Here is a 20,032-nt window from a genome sequence, read left to right as displayed (position 1 = left end):
CCTGTCCCAGTGCCCAGCTACCCTGAGCGAGGTGACTCTCACCAAACCCACTAGCCACCTCCCTCCATCACACTGTGCCTATGCAGCCTGCCTCTTCTTCCCCTTAGTGCTCAACAGTGAGCTGTGGTTACACCCCCCTGAAACTAGCCTAGCAACAGGCACAGCCAGGCCCTAAAGGCAACAGGAGAAGATTAAAAAACCTTCCCTCTGAAAGCTACCAATGTGGTTTATATAAGGCAGATTTTTAAACCACGCCCCCTGCCTCCCAGAAGTCAGTGCAGTGCTCAGGCTCCGCCCCTTCTCCTACCTGATAAAAGCCGGTGTCCTGGCTGGGTGTGCAGGTTTCTAGGGGATGGTAGACTCCTCTTAGTGGCTATTGGTTTGGAGAGCTGAAGGGGGTCCTGGGCCCCACCCTTCTTGTTAGGAGGAGGGTGACTTTACTGCTCTGGCTGGAGGGGGCTCCGTTCCTCCAGCCTGATGAAGACAAAGGCTCTCTGAGGTCCAAGGGCATTGGGCTTGACTCTCCAATGTATTCAGGAGAGAATCAGCTGCAGCCAGTTACAGGTAACTCCACAGCACTGGGGGGAGGGGTGTGTGGGAGCTGGCTGGTCTCTGTTCCTGGGCTGTGCTTGTCTTGCTGTTCTCCCCCATGGGGCTGGGCAGACAAGCCACAATCTGTGGCTGTTGAATGGGCTCTGGAGTGAGTTGCTGGGCCCAGCTCTTACTCAGTGGAAGTGTGTTGCTCCCTGACTCTCTAGGAGTCTTGGTGGCTATGGGGGCTGGCCTTGCCCTATAGGAACCTGGCAGTGGGCCCTGCATTGTAGGGCTTGGGGTGGGAGATGCCTACCTGGTGGTCTCTTTGCTACCCCTGTGCTGTGGGCTCTAGGGCTCTGGAGGCTTCCAATGCTCTTTCCTAGCCCCATCCTTGCTGTGGGTGCTAATGGGGTGATGGACTGGTGCTGCCACCCCAGGGCAGTGCTGGGAGCTGGACAATCAGGCTGTGCTCAGCTGAGCTAGGGGTGTTGCTCAGAGTGACTGGCAGCTCCTCAGCCAGCTTGTGGCTGTAGGGTCAGCTGGGGGGGGTAGTATTTGGGGGGGAATCCTCCATGCAGAATGGAGGCTCTGCAGGGAGTGAGGCTAATGACTTGGTAGGTGGCCTTCTCCCTCTGGGTCAGGTCAGAGCTGCTGTGTGAGCCTGCGGTAGTGACTGGTGTCAAACCTGACAGCTTGTGGTACTTCACACCATGGGGTTTCTCCCCAGTGTCTTGGGCAGACTGTGCAATAATTGTGCAGCTAGATTCTGTCTGGGGCTTCAGCTGAGTAAGGCACTTGTCGCTGCCTCTCCAAATGCTCAAGGGGGTGATTGTTGTGCTCCACCCCAGATGTGGCTGCGTGCTGGGGGTGAGGGTGGTTCTATCTGTAACTCTGTGAAGTGCTTCGGGGATTTTTCCTTCTAAAAATGTAAAGTGGAAAGCCCCCCCCCCATGCTGAGGCAGGACCAGATAAACCTTGACCACCCCTGACAGGTGTTAGTCTGACCCAGGGCCGGTGCAACCATTTAGGTGACTTAGGCGGTTGCCTAGGACACTAGGATTTGGGGGGCACCATTTTCTTTGGCAGCAACTGCAGTGGCCGGATCTTCGGCCGCCCTGGTTGCCGCTGGCATTTAGGTGGAGGGAGCTGGGGCAGGGGAGCATGGGGAGGGCTGCCTGCAGCAAGTAAGGGGGTGGCATGCAGGGTACCCCCTGCCCCAGCTCACCCCTGCCCCGCCTCCTCCCCCCAGCACACCGTGGCTGCTTCACTTCTCCCGCCTCCCAGGCTTGTGGTGCCTAGGCTGATTGACACCACAAGCCTGGCAGGTGGGAGAAGTGAAGCAGCCACGGTGTGCTGGGGGAGGAGGCGGGGCAGGGGTGAGCTGGGGTGGGGGGGGTGCCTCAAGGTGGAGGGTGGGGAGCTGCTGCAAGGGGGCGCCTCAGGGCAGAGGGGAGCTGCCACGGGGTGCCTCAGGATGGGCGTGGGGGGGGGCGCAAGGTGGAAGTTTTGCCTAGGTCATGAAACATCCTTGCACCAGCCCTGGTCTGACCTGTTCTTAAAAACCTCTAGTGACAGGGATTTCACAACCTCCCTTGGAAGCCTGTTCCAGAGTTTAACTACCCTGAGAGTTAATTTTTTCCTGATACCTGACCTAAATCTCCCTTTCTGCAGATTAAGCCCATTACTCCTTGTCTAACTTCCAGTGGACATAGAATCATAGGCCTGGAAGGGACCTGGAGAGGTCTAGTCCCCTGCACTCATGGCAGGACTAGGGATTATCTAGACCTGGAGAACAATTGGTCACTGTCCTTTATAACAGTCCTTAATATATTTGGAGATTGTTACCTGGTCTCCCCCCCCCCCTGCTCAGTTGTCTTTTCCCCAAGACCAAACATGCCCATTTGTTTTTAAGCTTTCCTCCTAGAAAGCTTAGGTCAGGTTTTACATCGTTTTGTTGCTCTCTTCTGGAGTCTCTCCAATTTGTGTCTTTTTCACCCTACACCAGCTGAGGACTTGCCAGTGCAGAGTAGCCTGGGCCAGCTACCTCCTGAGTCTTGCCTAAGACACTCCTGTTAACGCATTGTGATGCAGTTGCAAAAAAGATTAATATTCCGCACTGACTCATTCCATTTGTGATCCACTGTCCCCAGATCCTTTAAGCGGTATTACTGCCTAGCCCATTATTCCCCAGTTGTTAGCTGTGCAGCTGATCGTTCCTTCGGCGGTGAAGTGTTCTCGGAGGGGAGTATTCTCTAAATGTGTAGAGATCCAACGTGTCTTGGAGTCTAGACAGGTGAGATGGGCTGGCCCTGCCCTGCCAGGCTTACAATTGAAACTTAGTCTCAAGAGACTAGACATTTACCCGGAGATGGACCACTTGGGGAGACAGGTTACAGCCTTCTATGTTGGGGCATAAAACAGTGACTAACTGGTGGGGGTGGAGTTAGGAAAACTCCTGTGTATTCCACAATAGTCCCGTATGCTGTTCCTTGTGCCTTTTGGAGCATCTAGTATTGACTCCTGCCAGAGATGAGATACTGGACTAGAGGGGCCATTAGTCCAATAGAAACTGATCATTCCTGTGTCCTGTGATCTAAATAGACAAGAGATGGTGCTGGATGGGACAAGCATCAGCATTGCAAACTGTCCTAAAAACTGTCTTGGAGCTAGTACCAGCTCCTCAGTCTACAAGGATGCTGAAAAGACTAAGATCTGACTCATGACACATGTTAGTCATATTCCCCTCCCCCCCCCCACCAGCAACTATCAGCTTGTTGCAGTGAGAACCTTGCAGTGACTCGCAGGAGTTCAGCGCTGTATCTCCCTGATTGCTTGGGCGGGATGCGGAGCTGCTCTGCAGTGACCTGCAGATGTTGTATATGGACCTGGCTACTGGGGATGGTGCTGCTGGAATGAGGGGTTCTCATGAGAACCGAACAGGAAGGAGAACAATGGCTCAGGATGTCCCACACCTCAAACACTGGAGTTGTGAGGAGACAGTGCTGGATGGGACAAGACCTGGCAACTCCCAATCAAAGAGCAAAGCAGCTTCACGGGGGCAGTTGGGAAGCAGTTCCAGGAAACCAGACACCACCACCCCCTTTCCGGGTACCTGGACGGAGGGAGGGGGCAGGAAGGTCTGCAGAGGCTAGACCTGCCTCTGCTACCAGCAGGGATGGGGGGGGAAGCCTAGGGTTAGGCTAAACCGGGGCAGGCAAACGTTTTGGGCTGAGGGCTGCGTTGGGTTTTGTAAATTGTATGGAGGGCCAGTGAGGGGAGGGGGTCATGGCCTGGCCCCACCTCCTATCTGCCCCCCCAGGACCCCTGCCCCATCCAGCCACCCCTTCTCCCTGTCCCCTGATGGCCCCTGGACCCCTGCTGCCCCATCCAACCCCTCCTCCCATTCCTGACTGCCCCCTGGAACCCCTGCCCCCATTAAACCCCCTGACCACTATCCACACCCCTGCCCTTGACCACCACCCTGAACTCTCCTGCCTGGAGCATGGGTGGCTGGAGCCGGGCCATGCTGCCACTGCGCAGCACAGAGCCCGGGTCAGGCCAGGCTCTGCAGCTGCGCTGCCCCAGGAGCTCACAGCCTCGCCAATGCACCAGAGCGAGCGACCTGAGGCTGTGGGGGGAGGGGGCACAGCAGGGGAGGGGCCAGGGTAGAGCCTCTCGGGCCAGGAGCTCAGGGGCTGGGCAGGATGGTCCCACAGGCCCGATGTGGCCCACGGGCTGTTCACCCACCTCTGATCTAAAATACAAGTTTCTTTAGCTGCCTTAAAATCCACTTTCTCTTGTGCTTTGATCCCCCGTGGGAACAGCCAGTCTGGTTTCAGAAGGCGGCTGGTCGCGGTGGCTGTGGCTGGTCAGGCTCCCACAGGCGAGAAGTGCTGGCACCAGAACGCAGGCAAGCCCCCCGGGCGAGTGAGATCGCTAGAGGGGCTGGAGCCCTGGGCCTGCTCCACGTGGTAGAATTGCAGCCTGCCACCCGAGGAGAAGGAAGGGCGCGAGGCCGGACCCCCGTGGGTGTGCTTGGCGACCAGCAAGCCCTGGAAGTGTGCTGGGTGCAGTGCCCGTGAGGGACTGTGCGCCTGGACTGGGTTTCTTGCCCCCGCTGTAGCCTTTTGGCCGTGGCTGAATCACAGCTGTGGGGCTCTGGGGGGAGATCCCAGGCAGCAGGCCACACTGTTTAGCTGCAGAAGTGGCTCAAGTGAAAGAATCCAGCGTGGCTTCTCAAGGGTCCCAAGTAAATCTGTTCTCCTCCTGCCCCAGGCGCCTGAAGCCAGTGATCCAGCAGTAGTCAGGGCCGTAGCCTAGGACTTAGAGCAGGGATTTGAAGCCTGCTCTGCCATAGGCTCCTGTGTGACCTTGGGCAAGTCCCTTAGTCTGTGCCTCAGTTTCCCATCTGTGCAATGGGGAGAACAGCCTTGCCCAACCTCGCAGGGGGTTGTGAGGATAAATACATTGGACTGTGAGGTGCTTCGATGTTACAGGAATGGGTGGGGGGGAGCAGGCAGAGAAGTATTTTAGATTAAATCAGGTTTCAGAGTCGCAGCTGTGTTGGTCTGTATTCACAAAAAACAGGAGTACTTGTGGCACCTTAGAGACTAACAAATTTATTTGAACATAAGCTTAAATTTGTGAGTCTCTAAGGTGCCGCAAGTACTCCTGTTAGATGAAATCAATGACCAAAGGCCTGACAGCAGGAGCTGGCTCTAATTAGCTGCTGCCAGTTGGTGGCAAATAATTATCTTGCTGGAAGACCATTCCTTCCTGCCAGAGGCCACTACACCAGTTCAAACTGGTCACTCCCCAGCAAAAGGCTCCGGAGAGGTTCTGGGGAGGGGAGTGGTTTGCCGTTTCCTCTAACGGGGTCAGTGTCACTCTGGCTGCCTCCAGCCCTACCTTCCATGCAGCTCCTGATCCTGGCAAGCCTCTTCTCTGGTAATGGGAGCTCCTTGGAGACACCAGCTGAACACAGCACTTGCTTGATGCTCAAGTAATGTCTGAGCTCACTAGAGGTGGGAAGCTGGCAAAACCCAGCTGTTCTCCCCCCCCCCCCCCCGTCTCCTTGGTGCATTTGAGTGCTCTGCCTTGCTGGCGTCCCAGAGCACTCTCTGGTCTGTTGCACTTGTCTTGTGAGCTGCGTGGACTCCCTCTCTGAAAAGACCTTGGTATCTCAGCAGGGAAGCAGGAAACCTCCCTTAGGGGCACTCTGCTGCAAGCTTTTTAAATCCATTTGGGAAAAAAAGCTGAGCATCCTTTTAAGTCAGGGCGTGGTCTCCATAGCAAAGACCGAAACGATCATTTGTCTCTGGTGTAGAAATTTTCCTGTAATGCTGATCATGCTCCCAAGGTCGTGCTTGGCATCTGCTAGGTTCAGTGCAGGTTCTCTGCGGAGGCTCCCACAGCGCCACGTCCCGCACAGGGATCTAGAGCAGACGTGGAGCCCTGCTGAGCAAAATGGAGCTGGAGTCAGAGTAACACTGGGTGTGGTGCAAAGCCGAACATGGCAGGGGAAGTTCCAGCAGCTACTCCCATCAGTGCTTGGTGTGAATTCAGGGAGTCTGGTTGGAGCTGATCTGGGTGTAGATCCAAACTCCCTGTGCATGCTCCCTGGGGGAAATGCTGAGTTAGGCAGGATTTCATAGCTCGGTATTGCCCTCCCGGAGAGTGTAGGGAATGGTGGTGGAGAAAATCAATAGTCTCTGTCCTCTCCTCCCTGATAGATGCACCTCACCTTGCATGGGAGAGCAGCTGAATGTAAGCAGCAAAATACGGGTAATAACTACACTTACAGGCTAGGGGCAGGAGGGCAGGCTCCCTAGGCAGATTCTAGCCTTACAATGTGTACATACCCGACAGTTACGTTACTGGACATCTGCCAGTAGAGCCTGACAAAGGTCCTGTGTAACTAACGCCAGGCACTAGTGTCAAACCAAACTCTCCATCATCCCGCTGGGAGGAGAACCGCCCTCCTGTCCTAAGCAGAGTCTGTGCGACAGGACGGACACAGCCAATGGCGCTGCTCACTTGGCTGGGGGCTCGGTAAGGGACTGCAAAGCCGCTCACCAGTCAGGGCTGCAGTGCCTGGAAGTCGCTTCCCCTCAGCGGTCAGATCAGGGTTCTGTTCTCGGCCCTGCCACAGCTTGCTGAGCAGGCTGCTGAATCTCAGTGGCTCAGACCCCACCTGGGGGGTGGGAGGGAGGGATGGGGAGAATCATCCTTCATGTCTCAATCAAAAGAGCAGCTTTGGAGGCAAAGACCCTCAGTGGACGTATGCCAGGCACAATGGGGGCTCTGATCTCGGAGGAGGTCCTGTGTGCCCCTATCCATCACTAACAGGGCTTGTAAAATGTACATCAAGGCAACCAAGCTGGTTTTAAGGTGGACCTGACCAGGGGTTTTCCCAAAGATCCTCCAGATAGGAGACCTGGCCCCCAAAGTCCCTTTCTTTCCAGTGCCATGGGCTGAATGTGAACAAGAGACACTTCGTAGCTCCCGGGAATGAAGGGTAAAAGCTTTCAGTCGGGGCGGTCTTCAGAGTGACCCCGTCTCCTTCCCACACGGTGTTTCTGGGAAGGCCGATAGCTAGAAATCCCCAGTGCCTCGCCTCTCCTGTCTGAGGCCTCGCTGCTGTGCCCGGGCGAAGGGGAGCGGTACTTAGCAGCATATCGCTGCGCTGGCTGGAGTTGAGCAAAGGAACCTCTAGGTTAGACTGTTGGATGAACTACAGTCTGTCTTGCTGGTGGGAACCGAATAAGAGATGCAAGCTGGACAGAAGGCCTTGAGCAGACTCTCGTGAGTAGCAATCCAGCCCAGGGCTCCTGGGGCTCAGCCACCTTAATGGAAGCTAGAGGTGGATCAGTGTGTTTACTCCACCCCAGAGGTGGCTGCATCTCGGTGAACTATGATGTCTGATTAATATAGCAGGTGCCTTCTGGATGAAAGGGGCTGTGTCTAAATAGTGACCCTCCCAGCACCTCCCTCTTCTGCTCATCTAACTTTAATACCTTCCAAATATTGAGGCAGTGGCTTAAGTGGATTTAGCTGCAGGTGGCTCCTGCAGTCTGTGCACTTCATGGTCCTGCCAATGACCTTGTAATCCCTGGGTTTATTGTGTCTCGCCTTCTGATGCTCTTATCCACCCAGCAGCTCGATCGTGGTGGGGTTTGAAAAGGAGGTGGGCTTGTGGCATTCCCCCCCAGGGAAATTTCCACTGTCTGAGCTGCCTTCCTCCCTCTCATTTAACTTCCAGGGCATGGTTGGGATGGAGCCTGGGCCATTCCACTTCCTCTCCCCCACCCCACCCCCCAGCTTTGTGTGCTTGGCACAGTCAGTCCAGCTCAGACTGTCAGAGTATATCATGAATCTCTGCCAACGCCGAGCATCCTCTCTAGACAGGTGAATGGAGGAGCAGATCCAATGAGTCTGCAGCTGTCCTGGCCTCAGAACCCCAGGGCCCCTGTTCTTAATGTAGTACTGCCCATCCAAAGAGCTCACTTCACAGCTACAGCCTCACGGCATCACTGAGCCATGCGAGCACTGTCCTCGTTGTGGAGGTGGGTAAACTGAGGCATAGTGGCCAACGTGCCCAAGGTCTCAGACTACAGGTCTGCTGTGTCCTAGGCCTTAACCTCAAGGCAGAATAAACACTTTCTTTTGCCTTCCTACAAACTGTCTGTTTGTGCTTGGTAATCAGGGGGGATGAATTATTAGGCCAGGACCCAGGTTGGAAACCCTTGGATTCTTGGAACCACAGGTTCCAAGCCCCACAGGGTTATCTCCAGACCTTAATCCTTCTGCCTTGGCTAAATGGAGCTGCCTGCAGCTGACAGGATAAGGATTAATCAAGTCCTGTCTGAGCTTCCTAACTCCCCTGGCTACTCTTATCAGGAGTAGCTTCATAGAATCTCAGGGTTGGAAGGGACCTCAGGAGGTATCTAGTCCAACCCCCTGCTCAGAACAGGGCCATCCCCAACTAAATCATCCCAGCCAGGGCTTTGTCAAGCCTGACCTTAAAAACTCCTAAGGAAGGAGATTCCACCACCTCCCTAGGTAACCCATTCCAGTGCTTCACCACCCTCCTAGTGAAATAGTGTTAGCTAATATCCAGCCTAAACCTCCCCCACTGCAGCGTGAGACCATTACTCCTTGTTCTGTCATCTGGTACCATTGAGAACTGTCATTGGGTAACCCTGTCTCATCAGGTAGTTGCACTTCTCTCCCCCACCCCAGAGATGGCTGCGTGTAGCTGAGGCAGTACACATGGAGAGGAAATAGAGATTTGTAAAGGCCGTGTGGGGTGCAGGTGAGGGGAGGAGGAGGATGGTGGCTTTGGGGAGAACCCTGGAAGAGGTAACTTGGGTTTCCGGGTCTGTGGCGTCTCTGATCGCTCGCTCCGTGAGGTCAGACTGTGACTAAGTCGAGACATGGGGAGATGGTGGCTGAATGGGAAGCTGCTATCCGGAGTCTAGGGTGGAGCAGGGCGTGGAGGCCATTCCCATTTGAATATCTATTCCACAACAGCGGCTCTTGTGCACTGCAGCACCCTGTAGACCGGGGGGGGGCCGGGCAACCTGAGCCCCAGAAGGAGCCAGCATTTCCCAATGTGCACTGCCGAAGAGCCACAGTAGCACGTCAGCGGCCCCCCATCGGCTCCAGCCCCCAGTGTCTCCCTCCCGCCAGCAGCACCACTGATCAGCACCTCCCCCTCCATCCCTGCACCTCCCGCCCACCGCACTCAGCTGTGTTGTGGTGCCCCGGAGGCTGGGCGGGGGGGAGGAGCAAGGGCAGACTCGGGGGAAGGGGCGGGGGCCTTGGGGGAAGGAGTGGAGTGGGGCTGGGGCTTGAGCAGTGAGCACCCCCCAGCACGTTGGGAAGTTGGAGCCTGTAGCTCCAGCCAAGGAGCTGCAATTAACCTCAGAAGAGCCGCATGTGGCTCCAGAGCCCCAGGTTGGCCATGCCTGCTGTAGCCCCAAACATACAGTCCCTGCCCCCAAAGAAATTCCCCTAAACAGACACAGGGTGAGAAGGAAAATGAGATCACGTCACCTTTGTCTGGCTTAAAGTTGCACAGCAGATCAGTAGCACAGTTAGGCAAGGAGCCCTGGTCCAGAGCTCTCCCCACTAGGCCACGCTACTCCCCAACACCCTGGAGAGTTTGCTGGTCTTGTGCATTCAAGGGGAGCTGCATTCCTCAGTGCTCCTTGCCCCCGTCCAACTGACCCTTCAGGTGTAGTGATCAGGTCAACAGCAGCTTCGGTCCATCCCGCCCCCTTCTCTCTGGGGAGGCAGCTGCCTTAGGAGTAAAAGAAATGGCCCCTCTGCAAGCCCTGCAGCGTACGCTGTGTGCGCTCTGGCTGCAGGCCCGGCTGTCTCCAGTGAGATTCTTTTCCAGACATCAGCCAAGCGGGCATGGGGGTGAGTCAGCATTTTAATGGGGAACATCTAGGGTGCTGCAGCCGGGCTCTGACTCCAGAAAGTGGCATTGTCTGTGTTTTCTGCACTGGTACTGTCAGTGTCCCGGCACCATGGCAGGATCTGTTCCCTGGGCTGTGCTCTTTGGGTGCAATTGAAACCAGAGTCTGCTGCCTTTGTCCAAGACTCCAGGCTATTCGGAGGAGTTAGAACACTGGTTTATCTCGGCGTGACTGTGCACCTGGGGAAGGCTCTGCTTCAGGTGCATCAGGGAGCCTTTGTGTCCTGGTCCAATGGGTCCTGTCGTGCATGGCATCCTCACACAGCTGCTGCACGCCCGGGCTGGGTAAAGTGACTGCTGGAGACAGAGAATGAGCTGGCAAGTTTCACTGCTACAGCACTGGGTGCTCTTGCATTAGAGCTTTCTCGTAGCCAATTGCTGCAGCTCTCCAGTCAAACAAGGCAACTGCATTAGCCTCCCTGGACACTTGTGCGTAACTTTCTCTCTGCTCTGCGTCCTACCTTGCCCAGGGAGCGGCTGAGGCCTGACACGCCATCTCTACCCACAAAACTGGGTGGGGGGATGTAATGGAAGCACATCTGAGGGGATGGGGATTTGGGGGGCGGGGGACTGGAAATGGGATCTAGAGCCATTCGTCCAACAGCTGCTTTGGCATCTGGGTAGCTGTAGTGCCTGAAAGCTGCTCCCCGTCCAATGGCTGTTTGGTTGTCAGCGTGAGACAAGCTGCTGATCTCAGCTCTGTTCCTAGTCTGCCAGAGCTGGAGACAGCAGCGGTGGGGTTTGTTGGCAGATTCCCTAGGCCTAAACTATGGGAGTAGCCCTCAGGTGCCAGTCAGGGCAGAGACTAGAGCTGTGTAAAGAAGTGAACAGAAGCAGGGAGTCCGTCCTGCTCCTCGCAGGTCCTGATCTGTTCCCTAGCCTGGCTGGGGGCTGGATGTGGGTGAAAACATCCAAGCCTGGGGTTTCACAATGACTGTTTGCCCAGAGGTGCTCAGGACGTGTTCCTTTATCTCCCTGCCAGTGACTGACCCACGAAGAGCCAGGTGCTGAAGGGAGCAGCTTTCTGAAATGTGTGTGTGGAGTGTTTGCCAGTGGTTTGTACAAACTAGGATCAATCCATGAACAACGTCAGGGCTAAACTCGCAGTTAACATGGCAAACAATGAATAATTTGCCCAACATGCTAATCAAATGGCTGGGGAAGCCTGCTCCATCGAAAGAATATCTGGGTCTCCAAGGCTCTGTCGGTTCCTTTCAGCAACACACAATTGACTTAGTTTCTTTAGTATGGGTCTGCCAAGCATGGCTTGCCCAACAATTAAATTGCCCAGTACTTATGTATCTGACTCTCTTACACTTACGTTATCACACGCTGCTGAGAGATGCTGTCTTGCGTTCACATAAACCTCTGACGTTTTAAATGGTAGCAATATTTTAGCTTGGTTTGGTCACTAAGCAGATGCTTATGTTGAAACTGTCCACAGTCAAGTCTGACTTCTGATCAACAGAAACCTGGTTAAAATCAGACACTAGAACTAACAAAACTAAAATCATAGGCTGAACTTTTCCTAAGGGAAACACTAAACTTCAGTCTCATGCACTATTTGTGTAGTCTGTATGGCAAGGAAATTAATGAAAGAGCATCCTCCACTAGCTGGAAGTAGCCTCTGCCCAGCTGAATGGGGTTGTACTTCAGCATTTGACTATCCCTACTTCGAAAAGTGACCCTGTAAATGGCACTGTTTACTCTAGAGTTCCAGATCATGGGTGACCAGTGCACCAGAGGGAGATGGTGCTCTTTGAATTGCCAGTGTTGCAAACCCTTGTGGGATCTAACCATCCAGCTGACATTCGTTCCTCATGCAGTCACAAATGTTCTGCAGGTCAAGCCCTGCTCCCTGCTGAAGGCAGGGGTTGCACAAGTGTAGCTGACTGGAGCTTGGTGAATGATGCTCATGCACAAGGGAGAACAGAACCAAGTCGACTTGCTGGTCCTTAGCTGGGCAGGTTCTGCAGAGGGTAGTGGAACAAGATCCGTGTCTTGTTGCAAACAGGATTGGCTGTGACTGGATATGAATGGGGCTGGATCTTGAGTGAGAAGGGGCCAGCTTAGCAGAGTCCCTCTCCAGAGTAGAACAGCACTTGAGACAGGCTTTTGGGGTGGGAGGAGGTGTCCTCTTGCTAGACTTCAGTCTCCCCACCTCCCTTGCCTGGAACCAGGGCTGGAGCTTGTACGTGGGAACCAGAAAACGCAACTGGCCGCTCCAAGGCTACAATGAAGTGCAGACCCCCCTGGCTGGTGAAAAGCAAATCTGGGTTGTGATGCTTTCATCCAAGGGGTCTAGTGGCCAGGCTGGAGCTCCGAGTCCTTGCAGGCTTAGCCCTGCTGCAGCATTGGGTGGCGTAGGGGAGTCATGGAGCAAGTGCCAGACTCAATGTGTCCTTCTGCTCTCTCCCCAGATGGCTCTCGGAACGCCTCCAGCACGTCCACCCCCAGTGGTGACTCTTCACCCGCCTCCGCCCTGACTCCACTGCAGGGCTCCCTGACAGCAGCCCCCGATTGTACAAGCCCCGCTGCCATGGAGCCCACCCTCTGCAGCCCAGGAGCCCTGGCCTTCCTGCCGGCCAAGAAAGAGGACAGGCCCCAGCCAGAGGGAGCCAGCTGCGACACAGCTGTCGGTAGTTCCCCCGCTGGCCTGGCTGCGCTGAGCGAGTGCGGCCAGGTCCTGCTGGAAACGCCTCCCAAAGGCCTCCATGAAGTGCTGAGTGTGGACATGCTGGACACCAGGATCGTGATGGGGGAGGAGACCCAGTGCAGCAATGACGAGCCGGACACGGGGGTGGAGCTGCACAGCTCGCTGCTGGACAATAAGGCTCCCGCATCAGAGGCAGCTGGCACCGAAAGCATCGCAGCCGATGCCGGAGAGGAGTCGAGTGATGACGAAAATCGGATCCCAGAGAGCAGCTCCGAGGCTGCTGGGAAACTCTCTGCCCAGGCCACACCAGGGGAGTCTCCCTGCCCCAAACCCAGAGACAACAGGCAAGTGTGTCTCTATCGGCCTCCTCGTCTGCTGCCCTGGGAGCCCGAAGAGCCGAGCATGGCGCTACAGGAGAAGTTGTTTTCTCAGGGTGAAACCACGGCCGATGTGCCTTCCCCATCTCCCGCACCTGCCAAAGACCCCCCCGATGAGCTGGCCGAGGCAGGGCCCTTGCACCCCTCCGAGGTCAAACCAGTCCTGGATCCGGACCTGTACTTCACGGCCCCTTCGACGCCAATCAAAACGGTCTACTCCCACCTCAAGCACCTCCCTTACGCCAAGGACCGCCTGAGCGAGGAGCAGAGCGACATGGACAACGAAGGGCTGTGCTCCCCGCCCACCTCTCCGTCGGGGTCCTACATCACCGCCGAGGGGGGCAGCTGGGCTTCCTCCGGCACCTCCAGCACCTCCCCGTCTTGTTCTCCCAACCTGATCGCTGAGTCAGAGACCATGGAAGCCTCAACTGCTTATGGGGAATCCCTGTTGGAGCTGGAGCTTTCTGAGGAGCCGGCTCGGTTTGCCAGGAGCTCCTGTCTGTCTCCTGAGCAGCTGGAGGAGGAGGAAGGTGACCTCTCTTTGGAGAGACTCTCCTCTGGCAACATGACTCTGCCTTCAGTGCCAGTGGAGGAGGAAGGGGATGGTCAGACCACGCCAGAAGAAGAGTGGGACTCTGAAATTGCTTCCTCTATTGCATGGGTCCCGCTCACCACAGAGCCAGAGAATCCAGGGGAGCTGCTGCCAGCTGAGGAGAAGGACCTGCCCCATCCAGGAGGAGACTCTGGGGATGAGCCACTGCAAAGCACCTTGGACAGGCAGCTCCTGAAGGTGGAAGTCTTCACCTCAGATAAAGCCAGCGCCAACCTGGGGACAGGGGATGCAGCGAAAGAGCCTCTGGAGTCCAGCCTGTTGTCCTGCTCCCCCATCCCCTTGCCAGGCCTCCAGTCAGAGTCCAGCAGCGTGTCTGGGGCAAGCTGCTCCTCAGATGCAGAGACGCCCAGCAGCCTGCAGGCCGAGACCACTGGCTCCTCAGCAGAGCTCCCATCAGACTTCACAGACAATGACCAGATGATCCCTGCCACTCTACTGCCCTTTCGCGGGAGCCTGATCTTCGAGGCCGAGTCGCTGGAGATCACACTGTTCCCCCAGGGGGAGTCTGTGGAGAACGACGTCGTCTACGGGGCGGAGGAAGATGACAGCACCTCTGCCTCCTTCCTGCACTCTCTGTCGGAGAACTCCATCAACGAGGGCGTGGACGAGTCCTTTGCCTACCAAGATGACACTTCCCAGTCCTCCGACTCCGCCTCGTACAACGGCGAGGCGGACGAGCGGCTGTACAGCACCGAGCAATACGCTGTGGTGACCCCCTCAGCTCAGGAAGAGGAGAAGCCAGCTGCAGAGGACTCTGAGCAGGGGGCCTCCTGCTCGGGCAGTGAGAGCGAGATGGAGACGTCATCGGATGCCTCTGACACCGATGAGGAATACGCGGCTTTCTCGGCTCTGGACATGGAGCTGGGCACAGTCCCCCACACAGGGGTGGAGGTTGGGTTTGAGCCAGAGGGGAACGTGGTTCACCAGGATAAGCTGGAAGGATCCACAGAGGAGGAAGAGGGGGAGGCAGAAGAGAGGCAGCCACCAGCCCAAAGTGAGGGGATGCCGAAATCAGCAGCACTCGCCGAACCCAAGGCAGCGCCGGTGGATGAACACAGCGACTCTGAAGACAGCCCAGGAAGCGGCAGCGTCTCGCCCGCAGGCCAGGGCTGGAGCCCCTCTCTGAAACCAGACAGCACACCATCCCCCGGGGAGTCTGCGCCGAGAGCCGAATCTGACCAGGCAGATGATTCTCCAGGGGATACTGGCCCCTCCTCAGAGAGCTCCCTAGAGCACCAGTCCTCGCTGTCAGACATGCAGGAGGCTCTGGAGAAAGGGCTCCCCAACTCAGGAGAGTGTCTGATCGCCTGCTTTGATACAGACGAGGAGACAGAGGCCTTCCCCGGGCTGGAGGTAGTCATGGAGAATGCAGAGCCACTAAGCCAGTCGGCTACTGCTGAAGTGTGTGTGGCACCATGGAGAGGCGGGGATGGGACGGGATCTGCGATACCCTTGCCTTGGAAACAGAAGCCAGCTCCCACTGAGCTCACTGAGCCTACTGCCAGGAAAGCCAGTGATGCCTCTGTGTTTGAGATGAGCACCAAGCTGAAGGAGTCTGAAGCGCACCTCCTGGAGCTCCTAGACCAGGACAGCGCTTCTCTGGGAGGGAAGAGGGAAGGTCACTTCATGGCCCAACTGGGAGCCTCCGATGATGCCAACTTGGAACAGCCTGAAGTGACCAGAGCTGACAGCGAGCCAGCAGGAGAGTGCTTGATCGCCTGCTTCTCCTCCTCTGAGGAGGAGGAGCTGGAGGAGGCCTCCTCTCTTGATCAAGTCAACAACAATGAGGAACAAGGGGAGCTGTTCTTGGAAGCCAGCCTGGATTCCGTGCCCCCTCTGGGACAAAATGACACGCAGCCAAACGTGCTCATGGACACAGCCAGCCAGAATGAGCCCGTGTTGGCTGTGGTGGTGGATCAGCAACAAGAGCCCCCTCTTCCACCTGGGGATGCCGAGTCTCAGAGCCTGGACCTCCACGCGATGCAGAAAGGCCTGCAGGAACTCCAGAGGCGGCTGGATGGGAGCAGCCAGCTCTTCAGGCAGCAGGAGTGCAGGGAGCTGGATGCGAGCTCGGAGTCTGAGATAGAGACCTATGTGAAAAGGTACTTCGGCACAACGGCATTCTCACTGCTCCCTCAGGCCATAGCAGCTCCAGAGAGCACCAAATCAACCTGGGGGCAAGAAGCCCTAGGCAAGAAGCTGGCCTTGGCAAACAGCAGCATCCCTGAGCCAGTCTGGCCATGCTCAGGGACTGGAGAGACCAAAGACTCCAACTCAAGAAAACCTCAACTGGACGAGAGCAGCCCTGCCTCTCCTGGCAGCTGGATGCCAGTGGAAATGAACAGCAGCACAGACCAGAATCGAGAGGCGCTCGTGGCAAGCACAGAAGAGAAGTGGCTCACAGCTGAGGCTGCAGAATCTGACTTGGAATCCACATTTAGTGCCTCACCCGTTGCTGCGATGGGAGAGACCCAGCCAAAGGTGGCTGTTCAGGCTCTGGCTCGCCTGGGAGAACCTGTGGAAGAGGTAACCCCAGCTCCCTGTTCAAGCACTGTCAACCGTGACTTGCAGACCAGATCTGCTGAGGAAGCCACCTACGCTTCTGTATCAGGAAGTGAGGCGTGCGGCCAAACAGATCCTGTCTCTCCTCAGGTTTGCCCCCTAGGAGACCAACTTGAAATGGAATCTCCCACTGCAGCTGCTCCAGGCCAAACGCTGCCTGAACCAGGGGCTCAAGCGTTCCAGGCCCCACATGTCTGTAGCTTGGATCCAGACTTGCCTGAGCTGAGGGACAGCAACATGAATGTACTGGAGACAGCTAGCTCGGAGTCTCCCTGGGAGCCTGAGCGTGGGACTGGAGAGGATCAAGACTCATCTGTCTTAACAAGCTGCAGCGAGAACGTGGTGCTCAAAGGGGACATGGAGAGCACTGAGGCAGAAGAAACAGCCAAGAAAACTGGAGACCAGCCTGGCCGTGATGAGCTGCCTGGTGGGAAGGGGGCCTCTACCCAAGAGCAGTGGGTGGGTAGCACCCAACTTCCTCGGGAAGTGAAGCCAGCCGCTCTACAGCAGAGTGAGAGTCTGGGCGATGTGCCGGAAGAGGAAGCACTTGGCTCTGAGGCTATGTCCGAAGAATGGGTCTGCCTCACTGACGAGGAGAGGGAGGCCGAGGCTCAGCCCAAAGAGAGTCAGCCAGGAACTCCCCCACCCAAAGGAGAGATGGAGGTGGAGCTGGCAGAGAGTGCGGAGGCAGCTTCCGAAGGCAGCTCTTCCGCATTCAGCAATGACCTGTCCAGTGGAGACTCCCTGGAAGGCAGGCAAACACCAGGCTGTGCAGCGCTCAGTCCTCCCCTTGGTCTTGATGACAAGATGACCACTGCGGACACTACACAGGAGGAACCCGACAAGGCCGTTTCCTCCAGAGAATCTTCCCCAGAGCCACCAGACACCGCACAGTCCTTCATGCACATGGATTCCAGCTTCTTCATGGCCTCTGAGGAGAGCACGGGAGAGAGCACCAGACTAGTTGAGCCAAAATCCTCCGGGGAGGGGAGAGAACTGGGCGCTCCTGAACAAGCCGAGAGCCAGTTAACAGAGCAGCAAGAGGGTGACGTTCCAACAGAGCTGACGGAAGCAGTTCTACCACCGGAATATCTCCACATGGGCATCAGCAGCGACTCTCCATCCCTGCTTGTGCCCAACGCCTCAGGGGTCTCTTCAGCTGAGCACGGCCTGGCCCCGGAGCCCCCTGAGCACGGCCTGGCCCCGGAGCCCCCTGAGCACGGCCTGGCCCCGGAGCCCCCTGAGCACGGCCTGGCCCCGGAGCCCCCTGAGCACAGCCTGGCTTTGTGTTTGCACTATTCCTCCCTGCAAGAAGCTCCACGTTCCACTCGCTCAGAGTGCACCAGACTAAGAGCCAACGTGCCAGTGCCTAGCAATCAGCAGCTGCTCTTCACTGCTTCTGAGAAGGAGATCTACATAGGCGAGCCTGCTGTTCATGACCAGCCCCCCGCAGAGCCTGGGGACAGCTACCCCAGCACAAGCCTGGAAGCAGAAGGTCCTGCTGAATATTCAGGGCCAACAAAAACGAGCCCTGACTCGCTGGAATCCAAAGCCGTCATTGCAGAAAGCCTGTCGGTCAGCCTTGGATTGCGTGAGCCATCTGGTGCCTTGGTGGAGAACCCTGCTGACCTGCCAGCAGCATCTCGCGAGCGGCAGCAAATCACCGCCATGTTACAAGGCTCCTTTGGGAACCTCCAGGCCTCCCAGCTCAAAGTGGGGCCTCTTTGTCCTGCGAGCAGCCAGATGGTGACAGAAGCACAAAGTGTCCTTGCCAGCCTCAAGGAGAGGGTCTTGGAGAGCTCCTCCGGAGAGGCCACCCCAGACTCCCTGGAGGCCAGTGAAGCACAAGAGAGGGTGGTCGAAGCTCAGCCTGAACCTGAAACGCCCACTCATGAACCTGCTGCTGGCAGTGCCTCTCGGCAGCCCAGCGAGGACCAGGGTACTCGGCAGCCCTCCGAGGACGAGAGCGCTTCAGAACAAGCACAACTGGAGAGCATCTGTGAGACGCTGCTTGCAGCGGAGGTGACGCCCAGCCCTGTGCTACTCGCTTCCTCCATGGGCAGCAGTGAGTCAGTGACCCCTGTGCTAGAGGAACAGGATCTCTCTGCAGAGGAAGACTCCGGCCTGCACAGTGAAGGGCCCTTGGCGGAAGAGGCCGTCCAGACTTCCTCTGGAACTCATGCCAAAGACCAGGACCAGAGGTCACTGAGCCTGGAGGAGCCTGCAGAGCTGGGGATCTCGCCCAGGGCAGAAGAGCCCTGGGAGAGCCCTGGGGAGGCAGGTGTAGATGGTGCCATGCCAGAGGCCAGCCAAGCAGGACACCTGCAGAGCCCACAGCATCCAGCCGACGGAGGTAATCAGCAAAGCCAAATCCCATTGGACGATACTGAAAGCAGCAGAGAGAATGAGATGCTTCCAACTACAGAAGCAACCAGACCATTGATGCTCCATTCCTCTCCTTCTCCTGAGCCCTCGGCAGCTTCCCTGGCGAGTGATTCCCAGCCTCCCGAGTCTCCTCCACCAGAGCCCTGCCCCATCCCTGCGGCTGCTCCCCTCCAGCCAGGTCGGCCTGCCTCTCCTGAAGCTGCTGTGGAGGATGCACCTTCTCCTGAGCCCTCGGCAGTGTCCCTGGCGAGTGATTCCCAGCCTCCCGAGTCTCCTCCACCAGAGCCCTGCCCCATCCCTGCGGCTGCTCCCCTCCAGCCAGGTCGGCCTGCCTCTCCTGAAGCTGCTGTGGAGGATGCACCTTCTCCTGAGCCCTCGGCAGTGTCCCTGGCGAGTGATTCCCAGCCTCCCGAGTCTCCTCCACCAGAGCCCTGCCCCATCCCTGCAGCTGCTCCCCTCCAGCCAGGTCGGCCTGCCTCTCCTGAAGCCACTGTGGAGGATGCACCTTCCCCTCCTCCTTGCTCTGAACTCATAGAAGTGCCTCCTGCTTTATCCTTCCTGCCACCTTGCTCAGAGGATCCTATCCAAGGCCAAAACTCAGGGCTCCTCGCATCTGAAGCACTCTCTGTCGCAGAGGACGCTCGCGCTGAAGACCAGCCATCTCTCCTGCTGGATTCCAGGAAATACTTAGAAGGTAACGTCCCTTCTTCCCCTTCCTGCTCCCTGTATTAGGGGATGGAACATCTGCTGGGAATGACCTGGTCTGCCCAGGTCAGGGAGGGTAGAAGGCAGGTGCGTCTCTAGCCTGTTCTGTAAGGGAGAGGGTTAATATCAGCATAGGCTTAGTGGACCTAGTGCCGGTGGGCCCTCCGAGGACAGGCTTCTCCAACACAAACATCCACCAGCAGTTCTGGCCTAGTCCTATGGAGACATGTTTCTCTAAAGCACTTGGCGGCAGCAGACCTGCTCCCTTGGGAAAGCATCACTTCCTCAGAAGAGCAGGGAGACCCGTGCAGTGCATTTGACCAAATGTTCAGCCCCAGGAGCTGAACAAGAGCTTTCCAGCTCCGCTTGCTGCCAGCCCCTAACTTTCCCCCATGCACCAATGGGACTAAACCCAAACCCTGGCTATGGGGCAAGTGTGAAGGCCCCAGTTCTGTTCGGATGTGGCTCAGGCAATGCCTCTAAGGTTCTTGCCCAAGTCCTGTGTTTGGACTCATTGCATCCTGTAACCTTCACGTGAGCCAGGTAGGCAGGGTGCAGTGGTGGGAATGGTTAGCACACTACTACCTCAAACGTGTCACATAGTGACGGCTCCATGGATAGCATCCTTCCCTCCAAGTTGGTGCTGAACCAGCGCCCATCCAAGGTGCAGGGGAAAGGGCTTGTCCTGCTGCTGGATGCCCCCTAACTGCTCCTCA

General features: G+C 56.8%; 1 protein-coding gene across 1 annotated transcript in view; it reads left to right on the top strand.

Moving 5' to 3' along the window:
* The first annotated feature begins 354 nt into the window (after positions 1–354).
* LOC120398779 (NAC-alpha domain-containing protein 1-like) overlaps positions 355–20,032 on the top strand; it is a 32,092-nt gene continuing 12,414 nt past the window's right edge. The window contains exons 1-2 of the mRNA XM_039526408.1: positions 355–564; positions 12,439–19,305. Of these exons, the coding sequence (XP_039382342.1) occupies positions 528–564; positions 12,439–19,305 (6,904 nt within the window). The 5' untranslated portion in view covers positions 355–527. The remainder of the gene's footprint in view (positions 565–12,438; positions 19,306–20,032) is intronic.

Source organism: Mauremys reevesii, linkage group 2 (assembly GCF_016161935.1).
Source record: "Mauremys reevesii isolate NIE-2019 linkage group 2, ASM1616193v1, whole genome shotgun sequence".
Lineage (NCBI taxonomy): Eukaryota > Metazoa > Chordata > Testudines > Geoemydidae > Mauremys > Mauremys reevesii.
Note: the sequence above shows the minus strand (reverse complement) of the source record. Positions and strands in the feature narration are given on the sequence as shown.